Source organism: Engystomops pustulosus, chromosome 7 (genome assembly GCF_040894005.1).
Source record: "Engystomops pustulosus chromosome 7, aEngPut4.maternal, whole genome shotgun sequence".
Classification (NCBI taxonomy): Eukaryota; Metazoa; Chordata; class Amphibia; order Anura; family Leptodactylidae; genus Engystomops; species Engystomops pustulosus.
This window is the reverse complement of record NC_092417.1, coordinates 111,991,281-112,005,050: the sequence shown is the minus strand read 5'-3', so window position 1 is coordinate 112,005,050 and position 13,770 is coordinate 111,991,281. Positions and strand designations below refer to the sequence as shown.

The window sequence follows — 13,770 nt, the reverse complement described above, 5'->3', positions numbered from 1 at the left end:
GGAAAGGGGGGGTGATTTGAATTTTTAATATTTTATAAATTTTTCACATTTTTGTAACTTTTTTTTCACTATTTCTTAGACTCTCTCCTATGTCATTTTTATATTTTGTGCATTTTGGGACCCGGCGATACCGAATGTGTTTGTGATTTTTACGGTTTATTATGTTTTATATCAGTTCTAGGGAAAGGGGGGGTGATTTGAATTTTTAATATTTTATAAATTTTTCACATTTTTGTAACTTTTTTTTCACTATTTCTTAGACTCTCTAGAGTACATTAACCCTAGATGGTCAGATCGTTCCTACCATATACTGCAATACTACTTTTTTTAAATATGATTCATTACAATGAGCCACTGGCTCATTGTAACGCATCTCCTGAAAACTGTCAAGGACCCGAGGCTGTCATGGCAACCGATCGCCGCCCCCCCGATAAGGTTTGGGGAAGTGATGATCTGAAGAAACATGGCGGCACCCATGCGCCGCCACGTTTAAAGTGCCGCCAGCGACTTTGCCGGTGGCAGAGAAGAGGTAAACATCCGTGATCGAACTTTGCTGCAAAATGCAGCAAAGCCCATCTCAGTATGGAGAGGGTTCAGCCAGCGATATATCCGTCACAGAGCGTGAAGGGGTTCAAATATTAACCATGACCTACAAAGCCATCCACAACCTGCCCCCTCCATATATCTCTGAACTCATCATGCAATACCACCCACACGTACACTCCGTTCCTCACAGGAGCTTCAGCTTCACTCTATTACCATCCACTCTTCTCACAACCGCATCCAGGACTCCTCTGTGAGATTTAAAGGGCCAGCACGCCGCTAATTGGTGCTGCTGGTTGTCTGCCTTGATAAATGGACTGCTTCTTCCTTTGCCCCCTGACGGATCTTTGCGCCTAGAGCCCTATGGCTTTGTCCCTTATGATACCCTGTGCATTTGTTGTGATTCCCTGTTGTGACCCTGGTTCCATTCCTGACTTTGCTCCTCTGCTGCCAGCCCTGACCTTTTGCCTTGTATCTGACTCCGATACCATGTCGCCTGTCCTGACCTCCAGCCTGTCCATGACTCCGTCTGACAATTCTGTACCTCACCACCACCGTGGGCTAGTATCCCACCGCAGTAAGTCCAATCCGCTTAGCGGTGGGCTCTGGTTAAAACCAGGTGCCACTTAGACTCCTCTCCCAGGGGTCGGCTTATGTCCTCGCTTGTGGTGGTTCAGTGGGTCCACTTCCCCTGACTCTTTACAGTCTGGAACTCTCTACCAAAATGTGTCAGACTGTCCCCCACTTTCCAAACCTTCAAACATAACCTGAAAACCCACCTATTCAGGTTCGCTTACAACGCACATTGGGGTACATTTACTTATCCGGTCTGAGCAGTACACTGAAAGTGCATTGTCCGATGATGGTCATGCACTCTGCCGCGATTCACCAAGATTGTGCGCCCAATATCCTCCATGTGTCGCTTTAACGCTCAGGTCCACCGGAGTTCACCTTCTTCTTCTTGGTGCATGTAAGTGCTTGGTCTTGCGACAAAATTTGAAAATTAAATCCTGCGCTCAGTCCAAATCAGTCGGATCGTCCAACGGCACGCCCCCCAATTTCTGTCGTATGAAAGCCAGCGCAGCTGCGCCAAAAACCAGTCGCCAAAATCCCAGCGCAAACCCCTGTTAAACATCTGTCACTGCGGTGCAAAACCCGAAAATGCTGCAAAGACTAACGAAAGTGCGTCCGCGGACCATTAGTAAATAAGCCCCATCTGCTCCCTTGCCTCATGTCTCCACTCCCCCCCCCACATAGATTGTGAGCCCTCACAGGCAGAGTTCTCCCCTACTTGTCTCCTGTACAGCTGTGCCACAAAAGGGCCACATATGTGCCGCAAGGACTTCATAAAAAATACCTGTGCAAGCAGTTTGCCCTAAAAATAACGCACAAAGTCTGACAAAAACTGGTGCACAGCCCTTAGTAAATGTGCCCCAATATCCTTTGTCTGATATATGAGGTTTTGCTGGTAATCTAAGGCCTCATACATTGGATTTTTCGCCTTTTGAGATACAATTTAACCACTGAAGGGAGACTCGTACAATGTTGTAATCTATAGCATTGTTTAGTCCTGGCACATTGTCTAATTGCAATGACGGAAAAATGTCATGAAGCATTTTTCTGGTTGGCTAGAAACCTGCTATGGATGTCAGAATAATGCACAACGATGTCATCATCGGGCATAAAACAGCTGTCTAAATACAAATGATATATGTGAACCCTACCTATACGACAGGCTTATTTGCTTCACATGATGATTCTTTTAAGCAAAGCTAAACCCAGAAGGCAGGAATTAAGGAAATAATACATCAAGCCTCGCTTCCTTACCGAGTTCTGAGTCATTAAGTTCATGTATTACAGATACTTGTTAACCTGACCTCTGTAAAATTAGATTTTTTTTGTAATAGAGTGTGGGTGAAATTCATTTTAGGTGTATTTCATTTTTGGAATATAATATATTAATAATATAAAATGTATTAAATAATATAATTCTTTTATATCTGAATCATTGATAGTTCCTGTAACTTTCATGGCTGAATAAACTGGACTGTAAGTATATAATAGATTTCAAAGCTCTCCCTAATGAGGACAGTATTTTATTTCCATATACACCTAGGGAAGGGAATTAATGCTCTCTGTCAAGGGCGTAACTTGAGGGGGTGCAGAGGATGCGGTCGCAACCGGGCCCAAGAGGTTTTGGGGGCCCATAAGCTCTCACTTTCCCATATGAGAAGACTAGTACTATAAACCAGGGGGCCTGGCACAGAATTTGCACTGGGGCCTATCAGCGTCAAGTTTTGCCACTGCTCTCTGTTCAAAAAGCCCACTTCCATTCTCAATATATTGAAAAAAAAATCATTACCTCAACCCAACAAAATAAACATTCAATTTAATTTGCAGAGAAAAGGTAAATAAATGCTGCAGGCAATGTTCTTATTAACCTGTTATTTCCTGCTTTACACTATGTGATCTTTGTATTTGGTTTCTCTTTGCAGCCATCTACAGATCCAGCATCCTCTTTAAGCAGCCCTGCTGTCAATGTTGGACCTATAATTTCAGATGTAACAGAAACTCTACCCACTAACTCAGTGCCCGAGCAGCCTGATGTCGATGGGGAAAGGTAAACTGCATGAAATGATTAATGAATGATTCTTTTAGAATAGGTTATGCTAGTCTCTTTTCTTGCCATGTCCTGCATCATTGCCTCACATCATTCCTGTTACTTTACTAATTCTCCAAGTGACCTTAGTGATAGATAACTCATAAATACGTCTGAAGAAGCTGTGTAGCTCTATTATCTATACAATGACTTACATGCATGTTGATGCTTACATTTTGGGTCCTCTTCTGTTTCATATTTTTGTTAATGACCTTATAGAATTTTGATATTTGAAGATGATACTAAACTCTGTTAAAGGGGTATTCCAGGAATCAGCATAATTCATATACAAATGGGCACTCAAAATATAAGCTAATATGTAATTAGTTGTTATTTAAAATTTTGCTCCCCTTAGCAGAAAATGCTGGTGACATACACTGTGATGGAGAATTAAAATGCTACTGGCCCTTTAATCAGTCCGTTAATTTCCTCCGTGCAGTCCGTTGCAGGACAGAAGATGGCTGCTGGTCACATGTCCACATCACATGGCCTGAACCTGCCTGGGCAGGGTCATGTGACCACCACTATGTTTGGCTGTAGTCGGTTGGTTGCAGTGCATCCAGTATGGTCAGTGTTATGGTGATGGCAGTTACACATCATTACTATGGTAATGAAAGTCTGTTATATCATCACTGTTAGCAGAGCATAAGTGGTAGGAGGAGTTAGTGAGAAATAAAGGATCATGGAACTTGTAGTTTCCAGTGGCGGCCATCTTAGTGATAACTCCACCTACTTTAGGGAGGCCATAAACTTTGTAAATCATAAAATCAAATTATTTAAGCTTTGGTTTGTGACTAATGACATTGAGTATTGTTGTATTCATTTAGTTATATCATCATGGGTTTTTGTGTCAGACGTTCATATTCCTGGAATACCCCTTTAAGTATTTAACACAAAGACAGATAGTATAATATAACAGAGGTATTTGTGTATGGTGGAGGCTTGGGCAGAGAAATGGCTATTGAAGTTTTCTTTTTTTTAACTCTGTTTTTATTAAAGATTTTTTCTTTAAAGAAAATAATTTTTTGCCTAATACAAATCGGTACATCTCTAGATGTATGTTTATATGTTGGTCTTGATGGTGTTAACGCAGCCCAATTTACAATGGTAAATTCTGTAACTATGGCACATTTATCATGGGATTTTTTAACTTTTCGGTACAAAAAAAAGTAGCAAAATCACTACAATGTTTTTTTTTTTAAATTGTTAATGACACAAAATTACAAAACCTGTTCCCACCACTCAGAAATAGTGGCTTAAACATAGAATCCCTGCTAAGGCAACACTATGTAAAGCCAGATTTAGGAGTTACGATTTAAAAAAAAAATACTAATAATTTCTTTATTTATATAGTGCACACAGATTACGCAGCGCTGTACAGAGCTTGCCAAATCAGTCCCTGTCCCCAATGGGGCTCACAATCTAATCGACCTACCAGTATGTTTTGGAGTGTGGGATGAAACCCACGCAAACACAGAGAGAACATTCAAACTCTTTGCAGATGTTGCCCCTAGGACTTGAACCCTGGTCCCCAGCACTACAAGGCTCTAATGATAACCACTAAGCCCCATACTGCCTTAAAAAAAAAAAAAATTGAATAGCCACTCCACTCCTTCATGGTGTATGTGCTGTTGTGATTTTTTACTCTTCTTGGGATTAATAAATCTCTCAGAAGTATCTGCAAAATAAAGGCCTCTTTAATAAATCAATGGGGCAAAAAAGCTCCAAGGAACTATCATAATGAGTGGCCTAATGATAAATAACCCCCTTGGTGTTATTAATTTGTGTTTTATCCTTCAGGAGCAAGTGTCTTCTACTGATCAAAGAAGAACCAATCAGTCCTGTAGTAAAAGGATCGGCAGAGGCAGATGTCTCTTTGAGTGGTTGCAGTGCATGCTCTGACCCTCCAGTGTTGCCAGTTGCAATGGTTCAATCCATACTTGAAGGAAAAGAAATTTGTAGTCCACCCCAGCCGTCAGGATCCCAGCAACTGGAGGCTCGAGTAAGGAGGAATCCACTAGAGAGGTTAGTTAATATTCGGTTTAAATATCCAACCCCTTGGACATCTTGGAAATGCTTGCTTCACTGGTTAAATAAGTCCCAATACACACCTGTCCTTAGATCTCCTTTATTATCTTTCTGACACTACAACGATAATAGTAAATGTCTAACCATGGTACTGTTTTTGGTCAGGAGCTGCAGTGTTATTTTTTCCTCCCTAAGTAACAGAAGCAAACGGAATCCAATCAAGTAACTAAAATCAATGGTCTTTAATGGATTCCTTACATCATTGTTATAAATGGTGGTGTGAACTGGGCCTAAGAGTGAGTTTTTTGGGCTGTAACTATTCACAACCTATTCAAAGGATTTGTTATTAATATGTGATGTATAGGTTAGCTCTGGCAGGAAACTACCACAATACTTCTGTTGTTTATAGTAGAAAAAATGTTGGCTGCAGGAGTATGTTTTTTATAGCATAAAAAATATAAGTTTCCATCGAATGCACAGACTCATAGTAAGCACCCAGTAATAGGAAACATGTTGTAACTGCTACTCGTTAGGGAGAGATTTTTTAGAAGTGTCTGAGATAAAACTTTTCTAGTTGCCCATGGAATCCAATCAGAGCTCAGTTTTAATTTTGTAACCAGTCGTGTGAAAATGAAAGCTGTGCTTTGATTGGTTGATAGGGGCAACTAGAACAGTTCTACTCTCAGACACATCTGATAAATCTCCCCCTTTGTGTCAGTCAGCATTCATCATTACAAATGTACGTTTAGATGGATTCTTAACCCCTTAAGCCACCATGACATTGGGTATTGTCATGGTGAGCTTCTTTTTGTGCCACCATGATGTTCCCCAAAATCAAGGGGATCACACAGACTCAGAAGCAGTGGCTGGCTGTATGTGACATGATCGTGATAGTCGAGAGCCCTGCTTTTTAACCCCTTAGGTGCCGCACCTAATGGACCGCAGCACTTAAAGAGGTTACCCACCTCTCCTCCCGTGAATGCTCTCCCTCCTGCCGAGTATGGGGGTGCCGATCATCTCCATGGCAGCCCTGGGGTCCGATGAAGGAACAAGCGATCAAAAATAGTGTAAAAAAAGTTTAATAAATTTTTTTAATACAAATAAAGTCCCCTAACTGCCCCATATAGCGTAAAACTCGCAAACACAAACGGCACATCTTGGGTTTCGCCACATCTGTAGCAACCCCTATAATAAAACTGTAACTAAATTACTGAACCTGTATGGTTAATACTTTCAATGTTAAAGGGAACCTACCACCCCGATTCTACCTATAAAGGAAGAAGGGGTGGTAGGTGGATGGATGGGACGTGAGGATAGCCCTTTTTTGGGCTAATCCTCGCGTCCCGGGTGTCTTTTACAAAACTTTATTACATGTATATGCAAATTTTTTTATGCGGCTACTGGGGCGTGGAGTAGCCGGACATGAGGCTACTAGTCGCGGCTACTCCACGCCCCAGTAGCCGCGTTACTCCGCCTACCAGGGAATTTGCATATACATGTAATAAAGTTTTGTAAAAGACACCCGGGACGTGAGGATTAGCCCAAAAAAGTGCTATCCTCATGTCCCATCCATCCACCTACCACCCCTTCTACCTTTATAGGTAAGGTAACATCAATGGTGGTAAAAAGCTCAATATAAACCTTGATAAATTGTCTGTGTGGTGTAGTTTCCAAAATAGGATAATTTATAGGGGGTGCTCACTGTTCTGGTACATCAGGAACTTTTCAAATATATAATGGCACCTCATCAAAATCTGCCCTCTAAAAGCTCAATGCCTCCTTCCATTCTGCGCTCTGCTGTGAACCCCTAAAGTAGTTTACATTCACATGTGGGGTATTACCCTACTCGTAACTGCACAACAAAATCTGATTTCAGTTTTATCCTGCATGAACGGGTCAATTTTAGGATTAAAGAATCATTTTATTGTCAAAATTTCGAAATTCCAAATAAAGCCTACCTTTTGTTTTAATTCTTGTGAGATGCTTATGAAGATGAATTGTACTCCAAAAATTTTTAATCTGAAATTTATTTTAAAAAATTTGAAAATTGCAGTTCGAAGTCCTAATAAAATAAATTAACATATGAAAAATTATGTCAGCATAAAGCAGACATATGGTTAATGTTAGTTATCAGTTTCCATTTTTTTTACAAATCAGTGGAATATATTTCAACTAAAATATAGAATTTATATGAAGTACAATATTTCATGAAAAAACACTCTGAAAATAAACTCGGTAAGATAAAGCATTTTATGAAATAGGCAGCTTTGAAAAATCGGGCTGTGTCCTAAGGGTGAAAATGAGCTTAGTAACTGGTTAAAAAAATTACTAGAATGTGTACATTCACTTTCTTAGGCCTGAACTGCCAGACTCTCTGGATAATGCAGATGTCAATTTGGAAGGACTGCAATTGTTGCTCAGAAGTCAGCATTATAGTTTGGATTCTGCTGCTGTTCTAGATGTAAGTAGTGATTGAAAAATTACATACAAGGTGTTAAAATTGTGAATATGGGTTTTACCGTGCTAACTGGGAAACTTCTGTGTGATTGGGAACATGCAAAATAACCGCAAACCTCTAGCAATCTTTTCCAGTGGCTTGATGCTCACTCCCTCAACTTTAATTCCAAGACAGAACTGACCAAATACTGGCCTTACGGTTAGAGGTGCAAATACGTGAAAGATCAGCAATGACATCTCTGTTCTTGCACACATAGCCACTGATGTATTGGGAGGGACCTGCATGTAGTTTCCATTGTGACTTTAGTTCTTTTTATAACCTTAGATATCGACTGTTTTCATATAAAAGTTTTACCAAAGTAATGTATTGGATGTGCACAGTATTTATGTAAATGTATGGGATGTCACATACCGGCGGTCCTCGACTTACAGACGACCCCTAGTTATAGACGGACCCTCTGCCCACTGTGACCTCTGGTGAAGCTTTCTGAATGCGTTGCTATAGTCCCAGACTGCAATGATCAGCTGTAAGGTGTCTGTAATGAAGCTTTATTAATAATTCTTGTTCCCATGACAGCAAAAAATTTTGAAAACCCACAGGTTTTCACAGGGATGAAAAAAATTGTCTGGCGTTTATAAAATATATAGTTCCGACTTACAAACAAATTCAACTTCAGAAAAAACCTAGAGAACCTATCATGTATATAACGTAGGGATGACCTGTATAGGAATATAACATTTTATTTTGCAACATTTACTCTGCAGGTTTTCAGCACTGGCCTCTGTGTAGCTGAATGGTGTCTTCCTGCCATGGATACAGATCTGTCACCGGTGAGAATGCCTTTATTATTCCAGAGTAATTCCTGCTACACAGAATTACCTGACATAGCCAATGCCAGGCATACACAATCCTCTGACAGTGGATGATCCTCTGACAGTGGACCCCTCGTTTTCAGGATCTGTGGGGGTCTCAGCACTGAGACCCCTACTAATCAGCAGGTTAGGCCCTATCTCGTCGGATTAGGCCTATCTTTTGTTTGTGGAAAAACCCATTTAAGGTTCCTTTTCAATATGAAATCGGGATAGAAAAGTAGATGTACAATTTTGGATAAAACACATTTCACTCCACACTGCCATATTTCCCCCTCTGTGAATGTGGCACTGAGGTGATTCTTTATTTCCTTTACTGTGAGGCCTCCACATCTTTAAAACATTTTAACTACCGTATAAATTCTAGTATAAGTCAATTTTTTCAGCACAAAAATGTGCTAAAGACCCTAACTCGGCTTATACTTGAGTCAAAAAAACAAAACAAAAAGTGTACTCACCTTCTGATGCCCCCTGAAGTCTACTATGTGTGCCGATGACATTATGATGTCAGCGAGCCACAATGTATAGACCTGCCAGGGGGCGTCAGAAGGTGAGTACACTTTTTTCTTTCCTACAGGCATTATATTGCGGGCAGGGGCTGCAGGCTATATACTGGGAGGGTGGTGCAGGCTATATATTACGGGGGGCTGGCAGGATATCTACTACAGGGGCTGGCAGGCTATATACTACAGGGGGCTGGCAGGTTATACACTCGGGGGCTGGCAGGCTATATACTACAGGGATTAGCAGGCTATATACTATAGGGAATGACAGGCTATATACTGGAGGGGGCTAGCGGGCTATATACTACAGGGGGAAGGCTAAATACTACAGTGGCTGGTTATATACTACAGGGCTGGCAGGCTATATACTACAGTGGGCTGGTAGGCTATACACTACAGAGGGCTGGCTATATACTATAGGGGGTGGCAGGCTATATACTACAGGGGTGGCAGGCTATATACTACAGGGGCTGGCAGACAATATACTACAGGGGGCTGGCAGGCAATATACTACAGGGGGCTGGCAGGCTATATACTGCAAGGGGCTGGCAGGCTATATACTACAGGGGGCTGGCAAGCTATATACTAAAGGGGCTGGAAATCTATATACTACAGGGGGCTGGCAGGCTATATCCTGGGGGGGCTGTGACCAATGCATTTCCCACCCCTGGCTTATACTCGAGTCAATTGTTTTTTCTAGTGTTAAATTAGGGGTCTCGGCTTATCGTCGGGTCCGCTTATACGTTAATTGTTAACAGACATTTTATAAAATAGATCTGAAATGAGCTTTAATGAAAATACCCTTACATGTATATAGGGGGAAATAAATTTTGTAATAATAACATTGATTTATATTCAGATACAACAGCTATCAGTGGATCTGGAGCGGAATGTATCTGAAACGCCTCCCAAGGGGTTGAATCCACAGTTTAACTCTACTTGCTCAGGTAAGAATGACATAGCCAAGAAGGAGAGAGACGATCAGGGTTAAAGTGACTCTGACCCCATATTTTGCCCCAATAAACTACAAGCCCCATCAGGTGGAGTATGAAATATCCTTACTAGAATTCCATCTTTTAAGTGTAATCTTGCACATTTACCTGTAAAAAATTTCCTCCAAAGTCATATGAAAATGGGCAGAGAAGAGTCATATTTTACCTGAGATGAGCCAAGTTTAGAGGCAGCAGGGGGACTGTCTTCAGATACCACTATCTTTGGTTATATGGTACATGGATAAATAAATTGTTTGTGCCATATCAAAGATAAGAATCTCATCTTTCAGATCACATGAGATGGTTCAAAGAGATATAGAACCAATAGAACCAAAGATAGAGGCAGTAAAAACCATCATTTCAGGTAAAAGTCTAGGTATATTATTAAAAGTCTGGACTTCAGGTGATGTAGGTAGCTAATGATGATGTACTTTATTTAACCCCTTCCCGCCGTGGCCCTTTTTAGTTTTTGTATTTTCATTTTTCATTCCCCATCTCACAAAAATCCATAACCTTTTTATTTTTCCATGTAAAGAGCTGTGTGATGGCTTGTTTTCTGCATAACGAATCACACTTCCTGATGACCATATTTAATATTCCATGCCGTGTACTGGGAAGCGGCAAAAAATTCCAAATGCTTTCACTGTGCACCCCAGATGACTACTTTATTCTCTGGGTCTGTATGATCACGGGGATACCATTTTTTGTGACTTTTGATGACGTTTTCAACGCTACCATTTTGAGGACTGTATGGCTTTTTAATTACTTTTTATTGAACTTTGGCTGCTATTTTCTGTTTAACTGTTATTATATTTTGATAGAACGGACATTTTTGGGACGCGGTGATACCTAACTACAGTATGGCAGTATATATTTTCCACATCATCTCTTACAATGTGCGAATCGACCATTGTAATAGATGGTGCATAACGACACAGCCTTGGGTCTTTATGTGACCAGAGGCTGTCATAGCAACAGATCAACGCTCCCCAATGACGTCATGGGGAACGATGATCTTAGCCAACATGGCGGCTCCGACAAGCCGCAGGCTTTTTAATGCTGCCAGCAGCTTTGCTGGCGACGACCGCAGGGTTAACGCTCGTGATTGGTGCTAGCATTGATCGCAAGTGTTACCGCTGGGTGTTTGCAGCAAGATGCAGCTACAGGTTATAGCTACGGATTATTGCTTCACGCATCATTGAGGGGTTATGCCAGTCTGACTCCTCTCAACATTTGACTCCTTTAGGATCATTTGTCTACAGCAGTTAATTATTTTTTTGAATAGTTTCAAAGAACATAGAAGAACATTGTGAACCTGTCACTGTCCTGGAAAACAGAATTTTCATTATATGCAAATGAACATTTACTTCTATACTGGGCAATCCTAGTTCTACTAAAAGTCACACTGAGTCACTTAGGCAATACAGTTGTGTCCTATGATAATTTTATACTCCTCTAATTTTTTTTTTAATAGTGAGATTTTATTTATTTATGTTTTTCAGGAAAAGAACCAGATGTAGAGAATACAGTACCTTATCTGACGGAAGAAATGGTGAACCTGGCAGGATCCTCGTCACTATTTGGTGCAGATGACAGTGTAGCATCTTACCTTTCTAGTGGGGTCCTTCAAGGAGATGCTGCAATTAGATTGTCCCCTCCACAGGAGAGGAATGAGTAACCTTCACATCTCTAAATATATCTCATACTTAGAGTGACACTTTACTGGAACCCTGTATATACGTTGAATGAAAATGGACCTACTGCACCGTATACAGTATCTCCTCAAAACACTAAGATGCTAAGATTATAAGCATTGTTTTCCCAAGTCTACTTTGACTGTTCACCTATTTTATCCAAATTCTCTGCAAACAGAATGTTGAAATTATTGGACAATGGTGTCGGTCTTTATCTGTCAACTAATTGGAAAAATGATTTTACAAAAGTGTTTCCATCCTAAAGAGCAGGCATATTTATTTCTACGCTATACCATCTTTGGAAGCTTGTGGGATTCTGCTACTTTGATGGTTCTTTTTCACTGACTTTCTTCTGTACAGTGGCCATGGGCCACTCTATTAAGGTCTTGCAAATCACTACTAGGTTTCCACTCACAGACACGTGGCACTGTGCAAGGAAAACTTCTATGGAATAAAGGAACTAAAGCAGCCCTGCACCATTTTTCACAATAGATACAGGTTCCACAGTTTGTAGAGGTCCTACCAATAGGCAATCATTTGATATTTTATGAGAAAACCCTATAATGTCAAGCTGTTTCAATTCTGCTATGCACCAAAATACTGTATACTGCAATACATTCATTTTCAGTAGGGAAATGCTGGATTTTGGGTGTGTAAGTAAAGCACACGCAGGTTTGAATGTATGAAAATGAATGGGATTATGAAGAAACCATGAAACACAACACAATTGTGTTAAACCTCTTTAGAGCCATCAATGCTTTACACATGAATGGAACATTTCTCCTGGCTTTTAAGAGGTTACTGCTATATGTCTATACGCCTATTACGCATATTAAAGCTTATCCCGTTATAAACCACTATTGCTTTCCTCTGACCTGATGAGGAAGGTAATAGAGTATTGTTGAATGTAACAAGTTACCTGCCATAAGACGCTAATAATAAGTGCTGGTAATTTGTTTTTGAAGACCAAGGTCATATAGATTATTTTTAAACAAAGTTGAGCTTTGTTCTTTTTATATATTTACACAAATAAATATGCATGTGTAGATATCCAGATTATAATAAGAGATACTTGTGTTTATATTAAGAACATTTTATTGATATATAAGAACATTCTTGTACTATTTAAATATATTTATGGGTTTCATTGTCAATTGAAGACATTCTATATTATAATCCATTCAGCACCAGGACAACCTTTATACTATTAGAGCTTCACCTACTGCTTTGTCATTTACTCCCCTCCTAAACTGCTTTCTGGTCAAACTGTGGGACTGCTAAAAAAAATAAGGAAATGTTTAGCAACCTATCAAAGTTTAGCTTTCATTTTACCACTCACACTGGAAACATGAAACAAAGATACTTACCGTAGTGGTTGTTTTTTTGAGACACATCAGGCCCATTATGCAAAAAAAAAGTGGAACAGGTAATGATAGCGACAAAACAGATTCTAGTTATCCATTTGCTAATGCAGGTTGGCTAGAGAAATAGAGGCCCACATTTATCAATAGTGAGGAAAAATGCACTTCAAATGAGTGCACCAGTTTAATGAGGGTGCACCACAATTATGTCATCCCTTTAGGAGCACAGTATTGTGACCCAGTGTACACAGTGCAGCTAAGACACAAAACTGGCCCAAATGCTACTTAAATACATGTGCAAGCAGTTTGCACATGTATTTATGCGCAAACTGTGATGGAAAACTGGCGCAGACAGTTTTATAAATGTGGACCATTGTATTTTGCTCTGGGGCCTCCTGAATGGAATCCATGCTATGTTATATCTTGCCATTTTGCCATCCTTTCATATGTCAACCCTCTTCTGAATCAATGGGGAGAACTAAATAGTTTTTAAAATAAAAAAGGAAAGCAAAGAAAAAATAACAGCTAAGGCTCTATTCATATTTATATTTTCCATGTTCTATTAAATTCTTAAATTTTCATTAACATTAACTTAATTGGATTTGTGTGACATCAAATCCATTAAAAAGAAAGTTGAGAAGTAATGTGAACAAAGCCTGAGCA

At 40.1% G+C, this 13,770-nt stretch overlaps 1 protein-coding gene across 1 annotated transcript in view; it reads left to right on the top strand.

The window, feature by feature from the left end:
* Positions 1 to 12,813, top strand: part of HSF4 (heat shock transcription factor 4) — a 65,962-nt gene extending 53,149 nt beyond the window's left edge. The window contains exons 8-13 of the mRNA XM_072117589.1: positions 3,039 to 3,163; positions 5,003 to 5,227; positions 7,586 to 7,691; positions 8,453 to 8,518; positions 9,920 to 10,007; positions 11,555 to 12,813. Coding sequence (XP_071973690.1) covers positions 3,039 to 3,163; positions 5,003 to 5,227; positions 7,586 to 7,691; positions 8,453 to 8,518; positions 9,920 to 10,007; positions 11,555 to 11,730 — 786 coding nt within the window. The 3' untranslated portion in view covers positions 11,731 to 12,813. The remainder of the gene's footprint in view (positions 1 to 3,038; positions 3,164 to 5,002; positions 5,228 to 7,585; positions 7,692 to 8,452; positions 8,519 to 9,919; positions 10,008 to 11,554) is intronic.
* Positions 12,814 to 13,770: the final 957 nt, after the last annotated feature.